General features: G+C 41.0%; 1 protein-coding gene across 2 annotated transcripts in view; it reads left to right on the top strand.

Annotated features, from left to right (window-relative positions):
• The window catches only part of LOC137369178 (retinal dehydrogenase 2-like), an 81,039-nt gene that overhangs the window by 18,868 nt on the left and 40,446 nt on the right, over positions 1–21,725 (top strand). For both annotated transcript variants that reach the window (XM_068029958.1, XM_068029959.1), the window contains exons 5-9: positions 1,530–1,591; positions 5,225–5,353; positions 11,585–11,698; positions 15,718–15,820; positions 18,083–18,267. In XM_068029958.1, coding sequence (XP_067886059.1) covers positions 1,530–1,591; positions 5,225–5,353; positions 11,585–11,698; positions 15,718–15,820; positions 18,083–18,267 — 593 coding nt within the window. The remainder of the gene's footprint in view (positions 1–1,529; positions 1,592–5,224; positions 5,354–11,584; positions 11,699–15,717; positions 15,821–18,082; positions 18,268–21,725) is intronic.

Genomic DNA, 21,725 nt, shown 5'->3' with positions numbered 1-21,725 from the left:
GTATAACAGTGCCATTTTAAAAAAGTCAACTGGCACTACAACCTGCTAAATTAAAACATCGACCCCCACCCCCCCCCCCCCCCCCATTGCCAGAATGAGCCTTTTTAAAAGATATGTTGAAGGAGAATCTGATAATTCCCAGAGAGACCACAGGGCAGAACAAAGGAAGCACATCTAAATTAAGCATCAAATATAATTTAACTGGTAAATATATGCTTGCCAATCTTTCAAATAATTTGCAGTCCCTGAAATATAACCAAAAAATATTTCTAGTGCTGATTTGAGTCAAAAATAAATCAATTCAGCCAGACCTGTAGAGACTCAAGGTTAGTAAATTGCTTCTTGATATTAATACCAGCTTTATTGTTTATTTTTAAAGATAAAGTGGCAACACAAGTTTTAATTTTAGCATAATATAGGCTGTAAATTGCATTTATAAAATTGTGAGTTGAAATAAGTCATTGCTGTAAAGGTTATTTTCAACCATACTGTGAGGGATCCACAATGTTCCTTCATACTGTGACTGATCCGCAATATTCCACCATACCATGAAATATCCACAATGTTCCTTCATACTGTGAATGATCCACAATGTTCCTCCACAGTGCTGAAGGACTCACAACGTTGCTCCATACTGGTGTACTGTAACTGTGTCATTATGTTACCATTTTCATTTCGAAGCTAAATAATTTTTCATGCACATGAGCGCGAAAGCATTGGTTTAACTGAGAAAGTGATTGAATTTTGAGTGCAGCAAAGCTAAGAGGTACAAAACTACTGAGAGGCAGAGAGTCATTTACGGCACAGAAGGAGGCCACTCAGCCCATCAAATCCATGCCAGCTCTTCACGGAGCTGTCCAGTCAGTCCCCCGTAGCCCTGCAAGTTCCCAGAGGTATATCATATCTCTTGGGCTTTGCACCAAGTTAGTATAACTCCAGTCTGGACAAAAGCCATGTTTAAAAAGTTCCAAAGGACTTTTCAATATATCTTTTAATAATTTTTATAATTTATTTTTAATGTTATGAGACAGCTGATTCCTGTCCACTCTTATACTTAAAAATTAACATATGCGATGTTGCTATTTAATGCAAACTGTGACAATCACTTGGGTCTGCCGGCTATGCTTCTCATTATGCAGGTGCTGTTATGAGGCTGGTATTGTAGTATAGAAGGGAGCTTGAAGTTAGATTTTAAAATAGGGAATTTATTTTAAAATAATCTCACTTCTAATCAATATTAAAAAGTTTTTGCATTATTAGTGACTGGGTTAATGCCACTGTTAAAATAGCATGCAGGTCAATGGCATATGATGACTTGTAATATTAGTATTTGAAAATTAAACAATCATTTCTAAACTACAGAGCTAAGTACAAATGTATGATCTAGTTATACTTTAAATGCAAATTCTGTCAAATATGCTTCCCTTGTCTAAATTTTTTAAAATATATCTGAACAGCAGAACTATACAAATGTTTGCTTACATTATGTGATGAACTTATTTCTAAGTTGAATCCATATTTTCTATTAGATGGAGATTATCTCACATTTACAAGACATGAACCAATTGGTGTGTGTGGACAAATTATACCTGTGAGTGACAATTGTAATTTTATTTTATTTTACAAGTATTCCTTTTGACTTCCAGTTACATCTTTGTATATTTCTACAAACATGCAGACTAGTTGGTGGCGTCTCATAGAAAAGTATGCTTTCACCTCTCGGAGCCGCCTACAAGTTTAGCTCAAACTGATGACAACTGTGCCTTCACCTTTTAGGCTGTAAGTCAGTGTTGTCCTATACGATTTCAATGGTTACCAAACCTGTGGCGATCAAGTCACCATATTCACCACATGATACAAAATATATGCAATATTAATAAAACAAATGAGCAATCTTTTAATCTTTTGAAAATAGGTTTGAGGTTTTAAACTGTCAGCAATCAAGACCAATACACTCACTGCCAAAGCCAGGAGAACAGCTTCAAAGAGGTTTTGCAAAGCAAGCCTGCTGTATATACTCTCAAAGGGTGGTGACAATCTGTTAACTGAAGTGTGCTGTTTCTGACAGTGTACTCCAGTTTATTTCAAAAATTTATTTTCAGGCATAAACTCTATATTTTATCAGAATTGCTATATTAGGAGACTTGGGGAGGGAAAAGGATCGACAAACCTCTACATATTGGCTTCTGCACTCTGACTATTGCCTTTCGTACACTCTGTCACCTGCAATTTTTGAACACAGCGTCCAGACATTTAATAGACCTTTGACTCATAGCCAACCTCCTGTAATCTCTCCTTTTACACCAATAGCACCCTAATCCTTTCAATCACTCATTTCAACAGATCTATTAAGATGAAACAAAAACAAGAAATGCTGGAATCACTCAGCAGGTCTGGCAGCATCTGTGGAAAGAGAAGCAGAGTTAACGTTTCGGGTCAGTGACCCTTCTTCGGAACTGACCCGAAACGTTAACTCTGCTTCTCTTTCCACAGATGCTGCCAGACCTGCTGAATGATTCCAGCATTTCTTGTTTTTGTTTCAGATTTCCAGCATCCGCAGTATTTTGCTTCTATTAAGATGAAGGCTGACCATATTTGGATATTGATGCACTGCCCCAGCTTGCCAAAATTGCACATTTCAACCCTTATTGGCAGCCATGCAGAGCTGTTTGTCGCTCATGCACCTCAACTGTTTTGTGAAAACCGGCAACTACCAGCTAAACAAAACTACTTCTTCAGTTAGCATCCTCTGTGTCACTAGATACACCAAGAAAATTTTGAGAGCAATCAAACCTCTGTCCTTCCAAAGGCCAGTCCTGCTTTCACAGCGCTTGTCTTTCGAGCGGTCCTGCAGATCTAAATGCATTATTTAGAGGCACCCAGAGAAAACAGGAACAGAGAGGTGACAAATGGCAGACTGTTTTTCTTGTTTCATTGAGCAAATCGTCCTTCAGCTAAATTCGGGACGGATGTCAAATAGCGGTCTAGCGAGTGACAGCCATATGCTGCAACTTTAACGCAACTCAGTATTGTGTGGCTCAAAAAATGAACAGCAGCAAAGGCCACCACTGCAGCAATGGCACAGCATGTGTACCACGATCTCCTCTACGCCACCCGCCCATCCCGATCACCAAGGCCTGCCTGCCTTGCCCTGACTTCCCAGAAATATTCACCACTTCACCATTGAGGTGCATCCTCCTGGAGCTACAGGCTTGGCAGTGGCCACTGCTAGGGATGGTGCTGCCATGACTGCTGTGCTGCTGGCCATCTAATTGGGCCCTTTAGGGGGCGAGCCGCCATCCTCAACTGGACAGTGGCCCTGGCAGTAGCCTGTTAATTGACCATCGTCAGAAAAATGCCGCCCCAGGGTCCTGCTACCCACTGGAGTGGTGTCAGCTCTCGCTTTCAGCCCTGGTGGCAGGACATCAGCCTCTGCTGAAAAATTCAGCCTACAGTGTGATTACGTTCCTGTGAAGCACCTTGGAACATTTTCCCACATTATGGGCACTATATAAATGAAAGATGCTGTTGAGGTGGAAGGCTTCTTCCTCCTTCTCTTTCTCTTTTCCGCTTTCTTTCTCTTGGCGTCTCTGATGATTGTTGATGGCCCTAAACAAAACAAGTTTGGGTAGTTTCATTAAACAAGTCCAAACACAAAACTGTTTTTATTTATGTCCTTTGACCACTTTGATTCATATGAGGAACAAAATCCTATTAATACAAGAGTACTATCATTTTCTTGCTTATTAATAACCTATCCGTGCTCGGAATGGAATAAATCAGGCAGTTTCTGTAACAGATGGCCAAACAGCTTTGCACCCAAATAATAAATTGAAAATCTACTCTGTAGAATCACATTTAAGTATTATTTCACCATAAAGTAAATTTAAGAGATGAAATACCATCATTTTATACTGAACTGTACTGTAGTGTAATGATTATTTCTATTTGTCGTCAGTTCCTCATCTATAAATTATTGCAAACCATTCATTAAATGCTTTAGTGTGCAATCTGATAATTTATCCAGTATAATAGTCATTTATTGCTTTATGAAGTTCAACCAAATCCCAAGCCATTTAATTATGTAATATTATAGATGGTTCCCTGGCAGGCAACGGAATTAAAAGATGTGCATGAATGAGTTGAGGAGTCAATATATTAACAATTAATGCTCGATACTTCAAAGAATTCAGTAAATTGTATTTGAACGTATGGTTGTACATGGTCAATTTCTAGTGAATATAACAGTTAATTTGCATTTATTACATGCAAGTTAATTTTGATTCATTATTAACTTACTGATAAATATCACAGCCAAGAGCAACTTTGGCTAGAAAGTTATTGGCATACTAACAATCCTACATTAAGTCACATTAGGCTAAGTAGTTCACTATTGCATGGATCAGCATTGAAATTTATTTGTGAAAATATCATATGTTGAATATTTCTAGCAATAACCTCTTTTAGAACATAGGGTAAATATTATGATCCCACACTCACAGCAGGAAGCTGCACTTGAAGGGAGTGTGGGATGCAGAATTGTGTTGCAGCCCTGTCTCTGACCCATACACCCTTTAAGCTCAGTTCTGTGTGCAGGAGTGTTAACTTAACAATCATGTTTCTGTTTTTATTGGAGATGCCAAACATTGTGAAATTTCCTGATAACACTATACATATGAACCGAGTCTCTTTTCTCTTGTAAAAAGAAGTCTGACAGGTGACCTAATAGAGGTCTTTAAAATTATGAAAGGCTTTGATAGAGTGGATACAGAGAGAGTGTTTCCATTTGTGGAGAAGAGCATAACTAGAAGCCATCAATATAAGATAGTCACCAAGAAATTCAATAGGGAATTCAGAAGAAACTTCTTTACCCAGAGAGGTGAGAATGTGGAACTCACTACCACAGTGGGGGAGTGGTTGAAGTGAATAGTTTAGATGCATTTAAGGGGAGGCTAGACAAGCATATGAGGGAGAAGGAAATGGAGGGTTACAATGATAGATTTAGTTGAGGAAAGATAGGAGGAGGATTGAGTGGAGCATAAACAGTGGCATGGACTGGTTGAGCTGAATGGCCTGTTTCTATGCTGTATAATCCTGTGTAATTCTTATCCCATTATGACATATGAATATTATTATGCCATAGTTAGTATTATTATGTCCATACAGCTAATCTGTAATCAATAAATTCTGATGCAATTAATGTTATACATTTTTGTCACTACAGTGGAACTTCCCGCTGCTGATGTTTACTTGGAAACTTGCCCCTGCACTTTGTTGTGGCAACACAGTAGTGATCAAACCAGCAGAGCAAACCCCTCTCACTGCACTCTACATGGGAGCTTTAATCAATGAGGTAATTGGTTTAAATTGAGAATTATGAACTAGATACTTATTTATGATTCTTACTTAATCAAATAAATGTTTCTGCAGGTGTAGACTCAAATAAATTCATATCCACCCATGTAACTGTTCTAAAAGCATGAAATGACACCCAGCATCAACTGACAAAGGAGAAGCTACAGATTCATAGAAGTTCATTGTCTATAAAGTCTTGATGTGACTGAAACACAACAGCTGAATGAAAATGCCATAGGGATGAAATCTAACTTTGTTGTGCCTGCTTTCTGGGCATTAAACAAGTGAAATAAAGTCCAATTTAGGGGGCCAACACATCCAATGCTATTTTGGTTCAGGTACTATAGAAGTGTTTCCCACTGTTGCCTAAAACAGGTTTTAGACCCCATGAGTATGCTAATATGGAGCCTAATGCTACTTTTAGGATCCAAACCAGAAATGGTTTGCCCAGAATGCAACAGGCAATTTCACATTAAAACTGGGGGCTGCTGGCCACTGCTCACCCCCCTCCTGATTTCCCCAACCCCTTAGGCCATTTGTCGAAGTTTCAGCCAGCTGATCTCGCTAACCCTCATGTCTGGCGAACTGTCTTCAAGGCTACAACTGGCAACTATATGAATGAGGACGTTGGACCAATTTGCTCTGTTCCTGCCACTGACCTCATTAGGCGAGTGTATTGTGTACTTCAGCCAGGTTAGCCCCACCTCACCCTCACCCCCACCCCAAATCAAATGTGATCCAATTTCTAGACTTAGATCTTTCTGTCTTTGGGATGTGCTGATGCCTAAAATATTTACAATAATGCTCAAGTATTTACTCTATTTTTTAATATATTCTTTCCAATCCGTCTGCCACATCATGGTCCAAGTTGAAATTCTTTATATCCTTTTCTGCCTCATTTAGTGTCAGCTATTCTCTTTAGTTGTGAGTCACTTTGATTGTAAATGGTTAAATCTAGCAGGTAAAATGACTTTCATAAGTCACAGCAAGTAAATTATTTACTAGAACTCTAGACATCGAACTGGAATTGGTTGATCATTTTTCTTTCACTTCATACTAGAGGTCTAGGTCACGTCAAGCTTGAGTTGATATCCCCAGGCATCTTAGTGAACAGCTGCCATAAAGGATGCAAAACTTCCTGCTTTACTGATTTTTGAAATTAACTGCTAATCTGAGGCAAGCGTACTTTTCAGAAGCTAGGTATTAACGCTTCAGTTGCACAATGCTATTAAAATCAAAGTACTCATATTGTTATCAAGTTGTGCTGAGATTTCTTTGGGTTTGGATACAAGAAACATTAACATTTCTCATTACAAATCAACTTTAGCAACCAGTTGTGACATTGTTCCCATACAGTAAAAACACAGGGAGACCAACAGATTAGTATTTTTTGCCAGTGAAAATTAAAAATTAACTTCCATGGGAAAAGTGCTTTGATTTTTTTTTAGGCAGGATCCATCAAATGACTACAGAAGTGGTGTTCTTTGTTTCTTCATCCAATCTAAAGTTATTATTGAATTGAAAGATTTATAAATTATTAAATGTTTTTAAAATATCCTTAAGAATCTGCACTTCTTATTGAGAAATCTAGGTGAAGAGTTGACGCTAGGAGGACAAAATCACAAGTTGAAAGAAAGTTGGTAAAAAAAAATGAGTTAATCAAGAAGTTGTCATTAAATGATACAAAGCTTGTACTTTAAAAGACTGTTTTGTATTGTATAAAACTAAAACATAAAAACCTGTAGTGCATGGTTCATGTATGTGGCCAGAATAACTTCAACAACGTAGGACAAATTTCTATCTGTTTTGTCAAGAGACAAAAATGATCTTAACAGAGTTTCAACAGAGGCAATATTCATTAAAAGATTTATGAAGCCATCAAATTTAAAAATTAAGAATATTATTTTGCAATATTTAAAGGAAAATTTAGAATTTTATTACAAAAACGTTATCAACTTTATTTTCCTTTCTTGTTTATCCCTGCATTCAGGAATTGTAGAAATGTATCTCTTATAGCATAGTTGATACTTATTATTTATTAAGTTCTGTTTCAAATCACAATCCTGTCACCTGGTGAGCTTGGACAGACTTTTTAAAGCTAAATTTAAAGTCAACCGATTTCCCCCCATCCCTAACTGTCTTGCTGCCTCAAAGCACCAGTTTGGCACTCATAGCTCACTGGCTGCATGTCCATGAGACCCGGGCCTCAAAGTGGCTTGAACCTTGTCGCAATAACAGCGAGTGAGCAAAGAATGCACTCTGCCGACTGCCTGTTGTTACAATCGAAAATAAACCAAACTACCATGTCAGTGTAAAGCATGATAAGCCAGAATTTACACTTGATGATCAGAAGTATACTTCCTGCCAATGCCACAGGAAGAAAACATAACTCTATTCCTATTCATTATTGTACCAATCCTCCCTCCTCAACCCATAAGTATATTAATGTAGACAAAATGAACTTTGTGGGCTGGATTTTAACAAGCCCTCAACATTGTGATCCATGGTAGGGGTGGGGGCACCTGAAGATGGCTCCGGATGAGGCCCGCCACGGACCTCGACGCTGGCAGGGCCCGGCCCGATCCTCCCAGCACCAGCAAGGCTGCATGGCGGCCCCCCACCGCCCCCCCCCCCCCCAACCGCTAGGCAACGGGAAACTACTTGACATACATTAATCAAGTGAATGACTAAATTGCAATACACTCCCCTGAAAGCTTGAGGGCCCGCCGCGATCTTTGGCGCAGTGGCTGGCACTCCCACGCCTTCCATTCCCCGCCTGGGGAAAGGTGCGTGACACTGGTGGGGAGTTGGGAGGAGGTAAGATTTTTAGTACGGGGTGAGAATGGGTTCAAATACACGTAATGGGTGTAGGGGATGATTGAAGTTCAAACTTTGTGCAGTCTGGTTGGAGGGTGGGGGGGTGGGGGGGGGGAAGGTCACATTTAAAAGGTAAGTGTTTTTGGGGGGGAAGGGCAATTGAGTATTGTTATTATTGGGGGTGTGGGAAATGGGCATCAGAAATTTATTCATTTAATTTTGGAGAGAGTTTTCTTTAAAGGTTTAAATATGCCAGCAGTGCTGGCTGCCCTTAAAAAATGCGCCAGTGCCTGCACATAGGCAACTGACGCCATTGCCGGGATGGACCGCCCCGGCTTTTTAAATGAGCCGCCGTGCTTGGGATTGCGGTGGCTCTTTGGCATGCAGGCCATGTGAGCGGGCCACCATTTTCTGAGTTCACGGTGGTAGGCTCTTAAAATCCAGCCCCATGTGTTGCCTTGGCCAGTTTTCTCCCAACTTACACCAGTGTGCAGTAGGTGGGAATTCTAGTGTTACTGACAGGTGGTAAGGGGTGTGGGTGGTTTCCACTGTTTACCTCCCAATTATCATAATTCATAACGTTCCTCAAAATGTTTCGTCCTAATTTTTCACTATTGATTGTGGTTGGAGTGTGCAGGTTTTATCATTCTACCATCTATGTAAACTTTGAAAGTGCCCACAAAATACAAAATAAAGTATTGCTGTTAAAATGAGATCTAAGTGCTCTTATTGCAATAGCCAATCACTCCATTATACAATAGGAAATTTGCCTGTCATATTAGTAATATTTGTCTTCTTCCAGAGCAGCTTGCCACTTTTCTTCAGATTTGGTAGTGTTACTGACAGGTGGTAAGGGGTGTGGGTGGTTCCCACTGTTTACCTCCCAACTGACCGCAATCATGTTTTTTAAAAATTATGTTTTAGCCCCTGAGTGTCTTTAGGGTCAAATAAATTTTAAAATGACAGGTTTTCTGGTAGGTAAAAAAAAATAAATTACTTTTTAAATGAATCCCAAAATGATCGCAACCTCACTCACATGCACATTCACCCGCACACAGACAAACACAAGAATAGATAGATTGTGAAAAAAGGGTAAGAAATAGTTTAAAGTCCCAAATGAAGAAAGTGTTTGTGGTTTACAGAAGATTATTGAGTCTTCTCAGGAGGAAAAAGTATTTTGTTTTAAAACTTGCAGGCCTGATTATTCACAGTCTTGAACTTGAGGAGGTATTGTAGAGCTGTTGTGTTTGTAATACAGCCCAAAGCCAGTGGCGAGATGGTTAATCTCAAAGTCACTTTATGATGTCTCTGCTGTGGTGGCTGTTCTTGGTCAGCAGGGTTCACCTGTTGCCTGCTGGATCCTTCTCACAGGCTTCCTGTGATGTTGGCTTGATCTCCTCTCCCTCTCTCCAGAGAGCTATCTTTTTAAGGTAAAATTCTCTCACATTAGTTTCTGTTAGAAGACACATGGCCCTCTCCCCTATTATGACTACACAGTGGACTAAGATATGATATCCATGTCATCGTTTGATGTTTGAATGGGAATCATTATGTTACGATATTGATCCTTTACACCTTATTCATCTTCATTTGGCTATAAGCCAGATTGTCTCCAGCATTCTCTGTTAATCCAGTCATGTTGATCAGAGTCATTAATATGCAGTAGCTTCTTCTAATTTCAAAGGGATTCTTCCCAGAGCTATTTCAGATGAGGTTAATGAGCCTCATTTTTGCCGATGAATTTGCAGATTTCGAGTACAGGAGGGGTCACACGGCCGTTACTCTATTTTGACTGTGTATAAGTGTCCATGTTCTTGTGATTTTGTTTAGCAGTTGATTTTTTAAATTCATAATTCTTCCAGTTCATTGTTTATTTCATCATGTCTGCTTCCATGCATGACAGTAGTATTTCTGGATTTTTAATAACACAGAGAGGAGGTATAGGAAACTTACAAACATATGGAAATGATGTGCAGGATATGACCAGCCGGTCCATTGCATCTGCACCACACAATTGTGATGCCCTAAACGTCATGATTCAAAACACACCCCACCCAGCAGCTTGCCATATTATCACCTGGGAGAGGCATTAAAAAAAATTAAAAACCCACAGCCAATTTAGGGGCGAGAAAAGCAGAAAAATTCCTCTCCAACTGTCTTTTGCCATCAAAACTACACCAAGAGACTACACTGACTATGATTTATATTGCTTGGTTTACCACCTGTCTTCTCGATATTGTGATCTCTGCTACAGCTAAGAATTGATCCAGTTCTTTTTTGAAGGAATGCAGTGAATCAGCACTCACTGTACGATCCAGCAGCTTTATTTATTTTTTTATTTTATTTAGAGATACAGCACTGAAACAGGCCCTTCGGCCCACTGAGTCTGTGCTGACCAACAACCACCCATTTATACTAATTCTACATTAATCCCATATTCCCTACTACATCCCCACCATTCTCCTACCACCTACCTACACTAGGGGAAATTTACAATGGCTAATTTACCTATCAACCTGCAAGTCTTTGGCTGTGGGAGGAAACTGGAGCACCCGGCAGAAACCCACGCAGTCACAGGGAGAACTTGCAAGCGTTGCACAGGTAGTACCCAGAACTGAACCCAGGTCGCTGGAGCTGTGAGGCTGCGGTGCTAACCACTGCACCACTGTGCCACCCCTTGTTCCATAGATATACTATTCTTTGTGAAAGAAAAGACTGCCTGACACCTGACCTAGTTCTACCCTTGTGCAACTTACACAAATGACCCCGGGTTCTCTCTAAACTATCTTATTGAGATAATTGATCTACATGAACATAGTTTAGTCTCTTCTGGATTTTAAACACATTTATTAGATAGATTAGATGGAATTTAAATATTTCTAAAGTAAATCAACCCATATGTTTAAGTCTATCTGGTTCTAAGCTAGGAATCAGACTTGTGGCACTTTTATCGTTTCCTGACGTCTCTATATCACCCAACATGTGAAGAGATCAAAATGGGACACAGTATTCTCAAGTGAAACTTAACCAAAGTGTTATACACGGCTTCACTTATTATCACTTCTGGCAGGCCAAAAAGAACAGTACTAGTGGCAATAATGTCATACCTGACTATCATGCAAAAAGACACAAGCAAGATGCCTGCAGACCCATCAAGTGTCACTCAGCACCCATCATTCTGATTTAAATTTGTAACCTATTTTGATCTATTGCATTGAAAGATAACCACAGCTCCATACTTAAGTAAACTTATAATTTACCTCCATTTTCATGATCATAAATTTATTCTCAGCATTCTATCAATATTAGTAGTCTGTAATTTAAAGTAATTTAAAAACTAACGAGCACAACACATTCTTAACTAACTCATCACTAAGTTTTATGAATATTAACTCGCTGCTTTTCTCTGCAGGCAGGATTTCCTCCTGGGGTGGTGAACATTGTACCAGGATATGGATGTACAGCAGGAGCAACTATAACCAGTCATATGGACATAGATAAAGTAGCCTTCACTGGTTCTACTGAGGTACTTTGAGATAAATACCATTCCTTTGTAAAACTATGCAGTTCTCAAATCAATTTAGAGGGTTTTTTTAGATAATGTCAGTAATTATTGCTTTTGATAAATCACAGATTTCAAGAGGACTTTAACTATAGGGTTTGGAAGTCATTTTTGCTAATACAGTACATTTGAGTACATTCAACATAGTGTTGAATGTTTCACTAAATTCTGTGAATCAAAGTAACATTGCAAAATTCAAGCTCTATTTCCTAGCTAACAAATGTGATAAACTTCAGCTAATTGTAAAAGAAGCCATGTGCTTACTACAAAGCCTCAAATATCTTTCCCACTAAGATTACTATAGAGTTGGACATAAAGGTCCTGAAATTCTATTCTTCAGCAAATTCAGTGAGTGATCAGAGAACCTATTCCAACCATCATAAATTAACTGCAGACTCACCGACAGAACACTTCCTCCTTTCCCAATTCAGCTACCAAGGATTGAACAAGGACCATATAAGTTATGAATAAATAGTGCTTTTTTTTTTGCTGTGGCTGCAACACCATACATATTAGTCATTTGGAAGTGTGGTTGATCTCTGCAGACATGTGTATAGCAGGAATCATTTATTTAATCCTTGTACCATCAGCTAATGAGAACAGTTTTTCCTTGTCTACCTTATCCAAACCTGGCATTATCTTGTACACAAACACAAGAAATGCTGGATTCACTCAGCAGGTCTGGCAGCATCTGTGGAAAGAGAAGCAGAGTTAACGTTTCGGGTCAGTGACCCTTCTTCGGAACTGACAAATATTAGAAAAGTCACAGATTATAAACAAGTGAGGTGGGGGTTGGGCAAGAGATAACAAAGGAGAAGGTGCAGATTGGACCAGGCCACATAGCTGACCAAAAGGTCACGGAGCAAAGGCAAACAATATGTTAATGGTGTTTTGAAAGACAAAGCATTAGTACAGATTAGGTGTGAATATACTGAATATAGAACATCAGCAAGTGCAAACCTGAAGAAAAACAACCTGAAAAAAACAGTGGGTAAGCAAACTGAACAAACTAACATGAAATGAAATAAATGCAAAAAATGTAAAAAGGAATGCAAAAAAAAGGAAGAAAAATTAACTAAAAATGACTAAAAATGAAAGTAAAGTGGGGGGCTGTCATGCTCTGAAATTATTGAACTCAATGTTCAGTCCGGCAGGCTGTAGTGTGCCTAATCGGTAGATGAGATGCTGTTCCTCGAGCTTGCGTTGATGTTCACTGGAACACTGCAGCAATCCCAGGACAGAGATGTGAGCATGAGAGCAGGGGGGAGTGTTGAAATGGCAAGCAACCGGAAGCTCAGGGTCCTGCTTGCGGACTGAGCGGAGATGTTCCGCAAAGCGGTCACCCAGTCTGCGCTTGGTCTCCCCAATGTAGAGGAGACCACACTGTGAGCAGCGAATACAGTATACTACATTGAAAGAAGTACAAGTAAATCGCTGCTTCACCTGAAAGGAGTGTTTGGGGCCTGGGATAGTGAGGAGAGAGGAGGTAAATGGGCAGGTGTTACACCTCCTGCGATTGCAAGGGAAGGTGCCCTGGGACGGGGACGAGGTGGTGGGGGTAATGGAGGAGTGGACCAGGGTGTCGCGGAGGGAACGATCCCTTCGGAATGCTGACAGGGGAAGGGAGGGGAAGATGCGACTGGTAGTGGCATCACGCTGGAGGTGGCGAAAATGGCGGAGGATGATCCTTTGGATATGGAGGCTGGTGGGATGAAAAGTGAGGACAAGGGGAACCCTGTCACGGTTCTGGGAGGGAGGGGAAGGGGTGAGGGTAGAGGTGCGGGGAATGGGTCGGACACGGTTGAGGGCCCTGTCAACCACAGTGGGGGGAAATCCTCGGTTGAGGAAAAAGGAGGTCATATCAGAAGCACCGTCATGGAAGGTAGCATCATCAGAGCAGATGCGTCGGAGACGGAGAAACTGGGAGAATGGAATGGAGTCCTTACAGGAGGTAGGGTGTGAAGAAGTGTAGTCGAGGTAGCTGTGGGAGTCAGTGGGCTTATAATGGATATTGGTAGACAACCTATCCCCAGAGATGGAGACAGAGAAGTCGAGGAAGGGAAGGGAAGTGTCAGAGATGGACCATGTAAAGGTGAGAGAAGGGTGGAAATTGGAAGCAAAGTTGATAAAGTTTTCGAGTTCGGGGCGGGAGCAGGAAACGGCACCGATACAGTCATCAATGTACCGGAAAAAGAGTTGGGGGAGGGGGCCTGAGTAGGACTGGAACAAAGAATGCTCGACATATCCCACAAAAAGACAGGCATAACTAGGACCCATGCGGGTACCCATAGCGACACCTTTTACTTGAAGGAAGTGCGTGGAGTTGAAGGAGAAGTTGTTCAATGTGAGAACAAGTTCAGCCAGGCGGAGGAGGGTGGTGGTGGATGGGGACTGGTTGGGCCTCTGTTCCAGGAAGAAGCGGAGAGCCCTCAAACCATCCTGGTGGGGGATGGAGGTGTAGAGCGATTGGACGTCCATAGTGAAGAGGAGGCGGTTGGGACCAGGAAACTGGAAATTGTCAAAATGACGTAGGGCGTCAGAAGAGTCACGGATGTAGGTGGGAAGAGACTGGACCAGCGGAGAAAAGATAGAGTCTAGATAGGAAGAAATAAGTTCAGTTGGGCAGGAGCAGGCTGACACAATGGGTCTGCCGGGACAGTCCCGTTTGTGGATTTTGGGAAGGAGATAGAAGCGGGCTGTCCGGGGTTGCGGGACTATGAGGTTGGAAGCTGTAGAGGGAAGATCTCCAGAGGAGATGAGGTCAGTGACAGTCCTTTGGACGGTGGCTTGATGTTCGGTGGTGGGGTCATGGTCCAGAGGGAGGTAGGAAGAGGTGTCTGTGAGTTGGCGTTGAGCTTCTGCAAGGTAGAGGTCGGTACGCCATACAACAACAGCACCACCCTTGTCTGCAGGTTTGATGACCATGTCGGGGTTAGACCTGAGAGAACGGAGTGCCTCAAGTTCAGAGGGGGACAGGTTAGAGTGAGTGAGGGGGGCAGAGAAATTGAGACGACCAATGTCTCCCCTCGATCTCCTTTGCTCCAAGGAGAACAACTGAACCTTGTTGCTAAAAATCCCTCATCTCTGGAACCATTATGGTAAATCTCCTTTGTATCCTCCAAGGACTCTCACATCCTTCCTAAAGTGTGGTGACCAGAACTGGACGCAATACGCTAGTTGTGGCCTAACCAGAGTTTTATAAAGGTTCAGCATAATATCCCTGCTTTTGCACTCATACCTCTTTATGAAGCCCAAGATCCCATATTTTTTCTAACCACTCTCTCAATATGTCCTGCTATCTTCAACGATCACATATTCATAGAAGCATATTTGTCATTTTGTTATTTTGATGGTCCTAGGAACACAAGAATCGGCAATGCCCAATGCATTGGACTGCCTGCCAGGCAGCTCAACAACACATGGAAGAGTGAGAAGGAGTCCACTAAAACATGTGTGGGGCTCTGGCACATGACAACTACACTCTGCAGTCAACCATACAGTGTGTGGTCACCTCAATGAATGCTGTATACAGTCCCTTCTTACAGGAGTTGGTAGTAGAGACCACTGAATAACAATCAGAAGCAAGTGCCCTAGCAGATTTATTTTCCATAACCTTGAACATTTCTAATCTCTTCCATCTGAGACCAGCTAAATCGGCATGGAACAGGAATTAAACTTGAGGTTTTCTAGCCTAAAACACATTCTGCTTTTACATGGGCAGAGACAATTAGTGAGATATTTTAAGGAAGTGATGCAGATGTGGTTAATTGCTTTGCTAGGAGTTTGACCAATGTAATTAGTACCTCATGAAGGAAAATCTTTTCATTATTGTTGGTTTTGTGATCTTGCAGCATGAAAAAAATGGCATTCATGTTTTCCTATTCAAAGTTATGAACAGTATGTGAAATATTTTTAGTGCATTATAAAAGTAAGTATATGTGTGAACATTCTATTCACCATTCTAATTAATATTTTTCACTCAGGTTGGTAAACTAATACAGGAGGCAGCAGGCAAGAGTAATCTAAAGAGAGTAACACTGGAACTTGGAGGGAAGAATCCAAACATCATATTTGCTGATGCGGACTGTTAGTATTAAAAGTTATTTTTATTCTTAAATTTCATATTCATCAGATGTTTGTCCTGTGGTTTTTTTCTTGTTTGGTATCAAGATTTGGGTGATATTGGCAAGGTTATATTTATTGCCCATGTCAAGTTATCTCAAGAAGATGGTGATGGAGCTTCTGTGGATTTTGACACAGCAATGGGGACAGATTGGCAACACATGTTCAAGTCAGGATGATGTGTGACTTGTAGGGGAAACTGTAGTTGATGGTTTTTCCATGACTTTAGTGCTCTTGTCTTTCTTGGTGGTAGAGGTCAGGAGCGGGAAAGTTCTGGCAAAATGATCTTGTTACAGAGTTGTTGCATCCTTTAGATAGTACATACTGCAGCCACAGTGTGCTCATGGTAGAAGGAAGGAAATTGAGACCAGTTGCAAGAGCACCAGTCAAGCAGACTTGTTTGACCTTGATGGTGTCAAACAGTGCTGTTGAAGGAGAGAGAGAGGTGGTTAGGCCTTTTCTTGTTGGAGATGTTCATTGCTTAACAGTATGTGGTGCAGAAGTTATCTGCCACTTGCCAGTCTAAGCCTGGATGTTGTCCAGCTTCTGCTGTAGGCTGACATGGACTATTCATTATTTTTCATTTGGAGGTGTTAGGTTCCTCATCTTTGTTGTCTTCTTTTTAGAAACAATATTATTGAGTCTGTAATTTTGTTTATGATTTCAGATGCATTGGGGGTAGATTTGAACCTTCACCACAGGGCAGTAAATTCAGCATCACAGATTGGCCATCTGTTCTACAACCTGTCCAATTATCAGGCATGTGTATAACGCGCAGAGGCGATCAGGCGATGCTGAGTTTACTGCCTGTTGGTGAAAGATATAACCTACCCATGATGTTAAATTACAATCAAACTACAATAACTATTGACCAAAGGACTGTACATGTCATTTTATTATAATGGAATTTGACAAAGCAGATTAAAAGTTTATAGAAAACTGTTGTATTATTAAACTGTTCATTATTAAAATCTGGAATTACCTGGGAGCTAGCTGCACAATAATTAATTTTCTGAGTTTCACCATTTACAAATCTGAATACAGCTTGAATCAATCAATTTTAGTTTCTTGAAATGAATACAGCATAAAAACTGTTAATTCAGAAGTCCAGTTGTAATTGATTAACTGTGGCCAAAATTCAAACAATAATTCATAAACCAGAAAATGGCCATTGAACCTTATTGCCTGAGTCTGCTGTTCTCCATTTGCTGTCATTCCTGGTGTGATGTATAGTAGTAGCTCAAAAGCTATGCCAAGATCGCACTCATGTGGAGTAATATCAGTGGCAAAATCTCATAAATCCAAAACTGAGTTTGATATGACACCACCAGAATGGCTCGCTGAGATTACTTAAGATAACAGTGACTGATAATAAAACTGTCACAGCAGAAGGTACATTTTACCAAGTTAACTATTTAACTGCAATATGTAACCAGAGACTTGATGAATTGCTCTCGTTCCAATCATGCTCAGTTGACAGTAATATGATTTCCTTGGATCCTTCAGTTCCCAAGCTGTAAAGCTGTATTTGCTGTAAAGCTTATACCCCACTCCCCACAGCAGCTTGGCAATGAGAGGGATCTGACTCGAGGGGCTCCATGCCAGCAATAATACTGATATTTCAGAACAAAAGTCATAAAATAATGGGGAATCTATTATATTCTTTATGGAACAGGAGACAACAGATACCCAGACTTTCCAACCTCTGTAAGTAGAGGACCAATTTGGGAACTGGTAAACTTGATTTAAAAAAATTAAACTGTTTAGTAGGACCAGTCCATAGAACTACCAAGCTATGCTACAAAAAGGTTAAATGATTAGTAACATTATAAGTTTTGCTTTTTATGTATTCAATTCTATAATCTATTAACACATTATTGAATATAAATGGCATATAATGTAACTTCACATAATTAATTTCAAAGTGTAATAGGTTATAAACTGTGCGTGTTAATATTTAATAAATGGATCTAGTCAATGTGATGTGAGTAGTACTTCCTTCTGATTTTGCTGCTGTAAAATGCAGCTTTAATGATTATCCTACATGATCATAGAAGACATTTTAAGGTTTCTAGAGAAATCCAATAGGATTCAGTGGAATAAATTAACATTCTATTTGAATAGTGGATTTGAACTCTGATAAATCAAACTGTATTAAATTTTCCAAAATAATGTTCCAGATTTTCAAATATGAATGTTAATGTCAACCTGACTCATATTTTGCAGTGGACTTTGCTGTAGAACAGGCTCATCACGGTCTCTTCTTCAATCAAGGACAGTGCTGTTTGGCAGGATCCAGAATATTTGTGGAGGAATCTGTCTACAAAGAATTTGTCTGCAAGAGCATTGCACTCGCACAGAAGCGTGTTATCGGCAATCCTCTACATGTAGCAGTTACCCATGGGCCTCAGGTATCAGAGAAAAGGTGTTACACAGAATGTGCTGTAGACTAATTGAAGCGTTAACATGATGTTATAAAGTATGAAAGAAAAGCTCTTATGTGAACATCTGACCCCTGATATTCTGTTAGGTTTGAACTTATTCTGTATCAGCTATTGCTTTATGCAATATCTATTTTTGATTTTTTGTACTTAAAATCTAATTACGCTGTTGGAGTCTGCTACAGTTATGGGGTCAGCTGATCAGAGAGCCAGCATGGATTTGTAAAGGGTAGGTCATGCACTGATGAACCTGACTGAATGTTTTGAAGAGGTGACTATAGTAGTGGATGGGGGATATCTTTGGAAGTTATTTACATGGACTTCCAGAGGCATTTGATAACGTACCTCATAAGAAGCTGTTAGCTAAAGTTGAAACTCATGAAATTGAAGGCAAACTATTGACCTGGTTAGGAAATTAGCTGAGTGCAAGGAGACAGGGAGTAGGGATAACGGGCAGGCAGAATAATTGTGACTAAAGGTGTCCTGCAAGGATTTGTGTTGGAGCCTCAACTATTAATTGTATTTATTAACGATTTAGACAATGGAATAGAAAGCCACTTATCCAAATTTGCTGATTACACAAAGCTAGGTGGTATTGTAACCAGTGTAGTTGGAAGCATAAAATTACGAAGATATTGATAGATTAAGTGAATGAGCATAACTGTGGCAAGTGGATTTCAATGAGGTAAATATCAGGCCATCTACTTTGTGCCTAAAAAGGATAGCAGAGGGTACTTTCTAAATGGTGAAAAGCTAGAAACAGTGGCGGCCCAAAGAGACTTGGGGGTCCAGCTATTTAGATCATTAAAATGTCATGAATGGATACAGAAAATAACCAAAAATGCTAATGGAATTCTGCTCTTTATATCTTGAGGAATATCTGGAGGGTTAGAATACAAAGGGGTAGAAGTTATGCTTCAGCTGTACAAAGCCGTGATTAAAGCACACATGGGGCTGGATTTTACCAAGTGCACGATGTCAGGCTCCATGGCGGGGTTGGGGGGTTGGGGGGGTGCGGGTGGAGCACAGAATATGTGTCCGGCAGTGGCCCGCCCTGGAGGCCGACACCAGAAGAGCCCAGCCCGAGCCTCCCGGCGGCAACGAGGTTCCATGATTTATTTAATTCCATGACCTATGACAGAAAGGGAAATACAAACACACTATACAATACAGGGGCACTCAACCCTTTGGAAGACCCATGTAATATAAAATTGTGATATTAAAAGGATTTAGTGGAAAAGAGGATGGATTATAGCCATTCATGAAACATTTCTTCATGCAAAGGATGGTAGAAGTTTGGAACTTTCGCTTCCAAACAGAAATTGATGCTAAATCAATTGTTAATTTTAAAACTGAGGCGGCACAGTGGTGCAGTGGTTAGCACCGCAGCCTCACAGCTCCAGCGACCCGGGTTCAATTCTGGGTACTGCCTGTGTGGAGTTTGCAAGTTCTCCCTGTGTCTGCGTGGGTTTTCTCCGGGTGCTCCGGTTTCCTCCCACATGCCAAAGACTTGCAGGCTGATAGGTAAAATGGCCATTATAAATTGCCCCTAGTATAGGTAGGTGGTAGGAAAATATAGGGACAGGTGGGGATGTGGTAGGAATATGGAATTCGTGTAGGATTAGTGTAAATGGGTGGTTGATGGTCGGCACAGACTCGGTGGGCCGAAGGGCCTGTTTCAGTGCTGTATCTCTAAATAAAACTAAATAAATAATAGACTTTGGTTAGCCAAAGCTGGGCGATGGGACCTGAATGTCAATATTTAAATCAATAAAATGAATACAATGCATTCAATTCCCTGTCTGAGGAAAGCCGGCATGACACTGGGGGAGGGGCGAGGAGGTAAGATTCTCAGTGCGTGGGCAGTCAAATAACATAATGAATGTAGAGGATGGTGGGAAAGGGTGAACTTCAAACATTGTGCAGTCTGGGGCAGGGAAGGTCAGATTTAAAAGGTAAGTGTTTTTTGGGGGGGGAAGGGCAAATAGTTAATGTAATTGTTATTGGAGGGTGGGAAAGCGGCGTTAGAAATTTATTTGAGAACTTTTGAGGGAGCACAAAAATTTAAATCTGCCGGCAGGGCTGGCTTCCCTTTAAAAATGTAACCAGCACCTGCGCACAGGCAGCTGACGCCGGGGACGGACAGCCAGCCTCCTCCATGTCATTGGGGGGGGGGGGCCGGTGGGGGGAGCGGGGCAGGCCACCCCAATGGGAGATTGCAGCGGCTCTTTGCGCGGGCTGCCATTTATTGAGCTTGCTGCTTATCGCGCTCTTAAAATCCAGCCCGTGTAATACTGTGAGGAATGCTGAGCACAGCACCTTAGGAAGGATATATTGGCCTTGGAGGGAGTGCAGCGTAGGTTGACCAGAATGATACCCGGACTCCAAGGGTTAAAATACAAGGAAAGGTTACACAAACTGGGATTGTATTTGCTGGAATTTAGATGGTTAAGGGGTGATTTGATTGAAGTTTTCGAGATATTAAGCGGAACAGATAAGGTAGATTGTGAGAGACTATTTCCAGTAGTTAGGAACTCTAGCACGAGGGGACATAGTCAAAAAATTATAGCCAGGCATTTCAGGAATGAAATTCAAAAACATTTCTTCATGCAAAGGATGGTAGAAGTTTGGAACTTTCTCTTCCAAACTGAAATTGATGCTGAATGAATTGTTAATTTTAAAACTGAAATTAATAGATTTTGGTTAGCCAAAGGTATAAAGGGATATGGGACATGGGTGGGTAGATGGCGTTAGGTCGCAGATCAGTCATGATCTCATTGACTGGCGGAACAGGCTCAAGAGGCTAAATGACTTACTCCTGTTCCTATCTTCATATGGAAATGGGGCAGTAGCGGCCTGAAATTGAGATTGTGCCACTTAGCACCCAATTTACGCTGGCACCTTGGCTGCCACCATCTTTGATGGGTTCCTGAGATGGGGGACCAAAGCCACCATCTGTTGCATGTGGGAGACCACTTGTAATATGAAAATCGAGGTCTTAAGACATGCATCAGATCACAATTGCAATTTTGAAATACAAATGGGTAAATCGTATGTCACCATGCTTTGCCCAATTGTACCTCCTTAAAGGGACTGCTGGAGGCTGCTCAGAATATGGACAAAGTTTCTTTTTAACTCTAGCCTGTGTGAGGCCTGCCACCGGATGAAGAAAACCCTGCTCCCTGCCCCCACCCAAGCTCCGACTATCTGCTGGACCCATGTAGAAGCCGGCTGATTTCCCAGCTTCCCCAGAGATGAGCTGCCTCAGAGAGCTGGTTTCGGCTCAGTAGCAGCCAAGTGAAGTCTGGGCCTCAAAATAGCTCAGGTCTCATGGCATTAACAATGGATGGAAGGTGGGTGTATCCAATCCAATAACTACCCATTGTGTGCCTCAAATTAAAACTGGTGCCACCAGGTGTAGAAACTAG

This window comes from Heterodontus francisci, chromosome 4 (genome assembly GCF_036365525.1).
Source record: "Heterodontus francisci isolate sHetFra1 chromosome 4, sHetFra1.hap1, whole genome shotgun sequence".
Lineage (NCBI taxonomy): Eukaryota > Metazoa > Chordata > Chondrichthyes > Heterodontiformes > Heterodontidae > Heterodontus > Heterodontus francisci.
The sequence above is the reverse complement of the archived record's forward strand: the minus strand, read 5'-3'. Positions and strand labels throughout refer to the sequence as shown.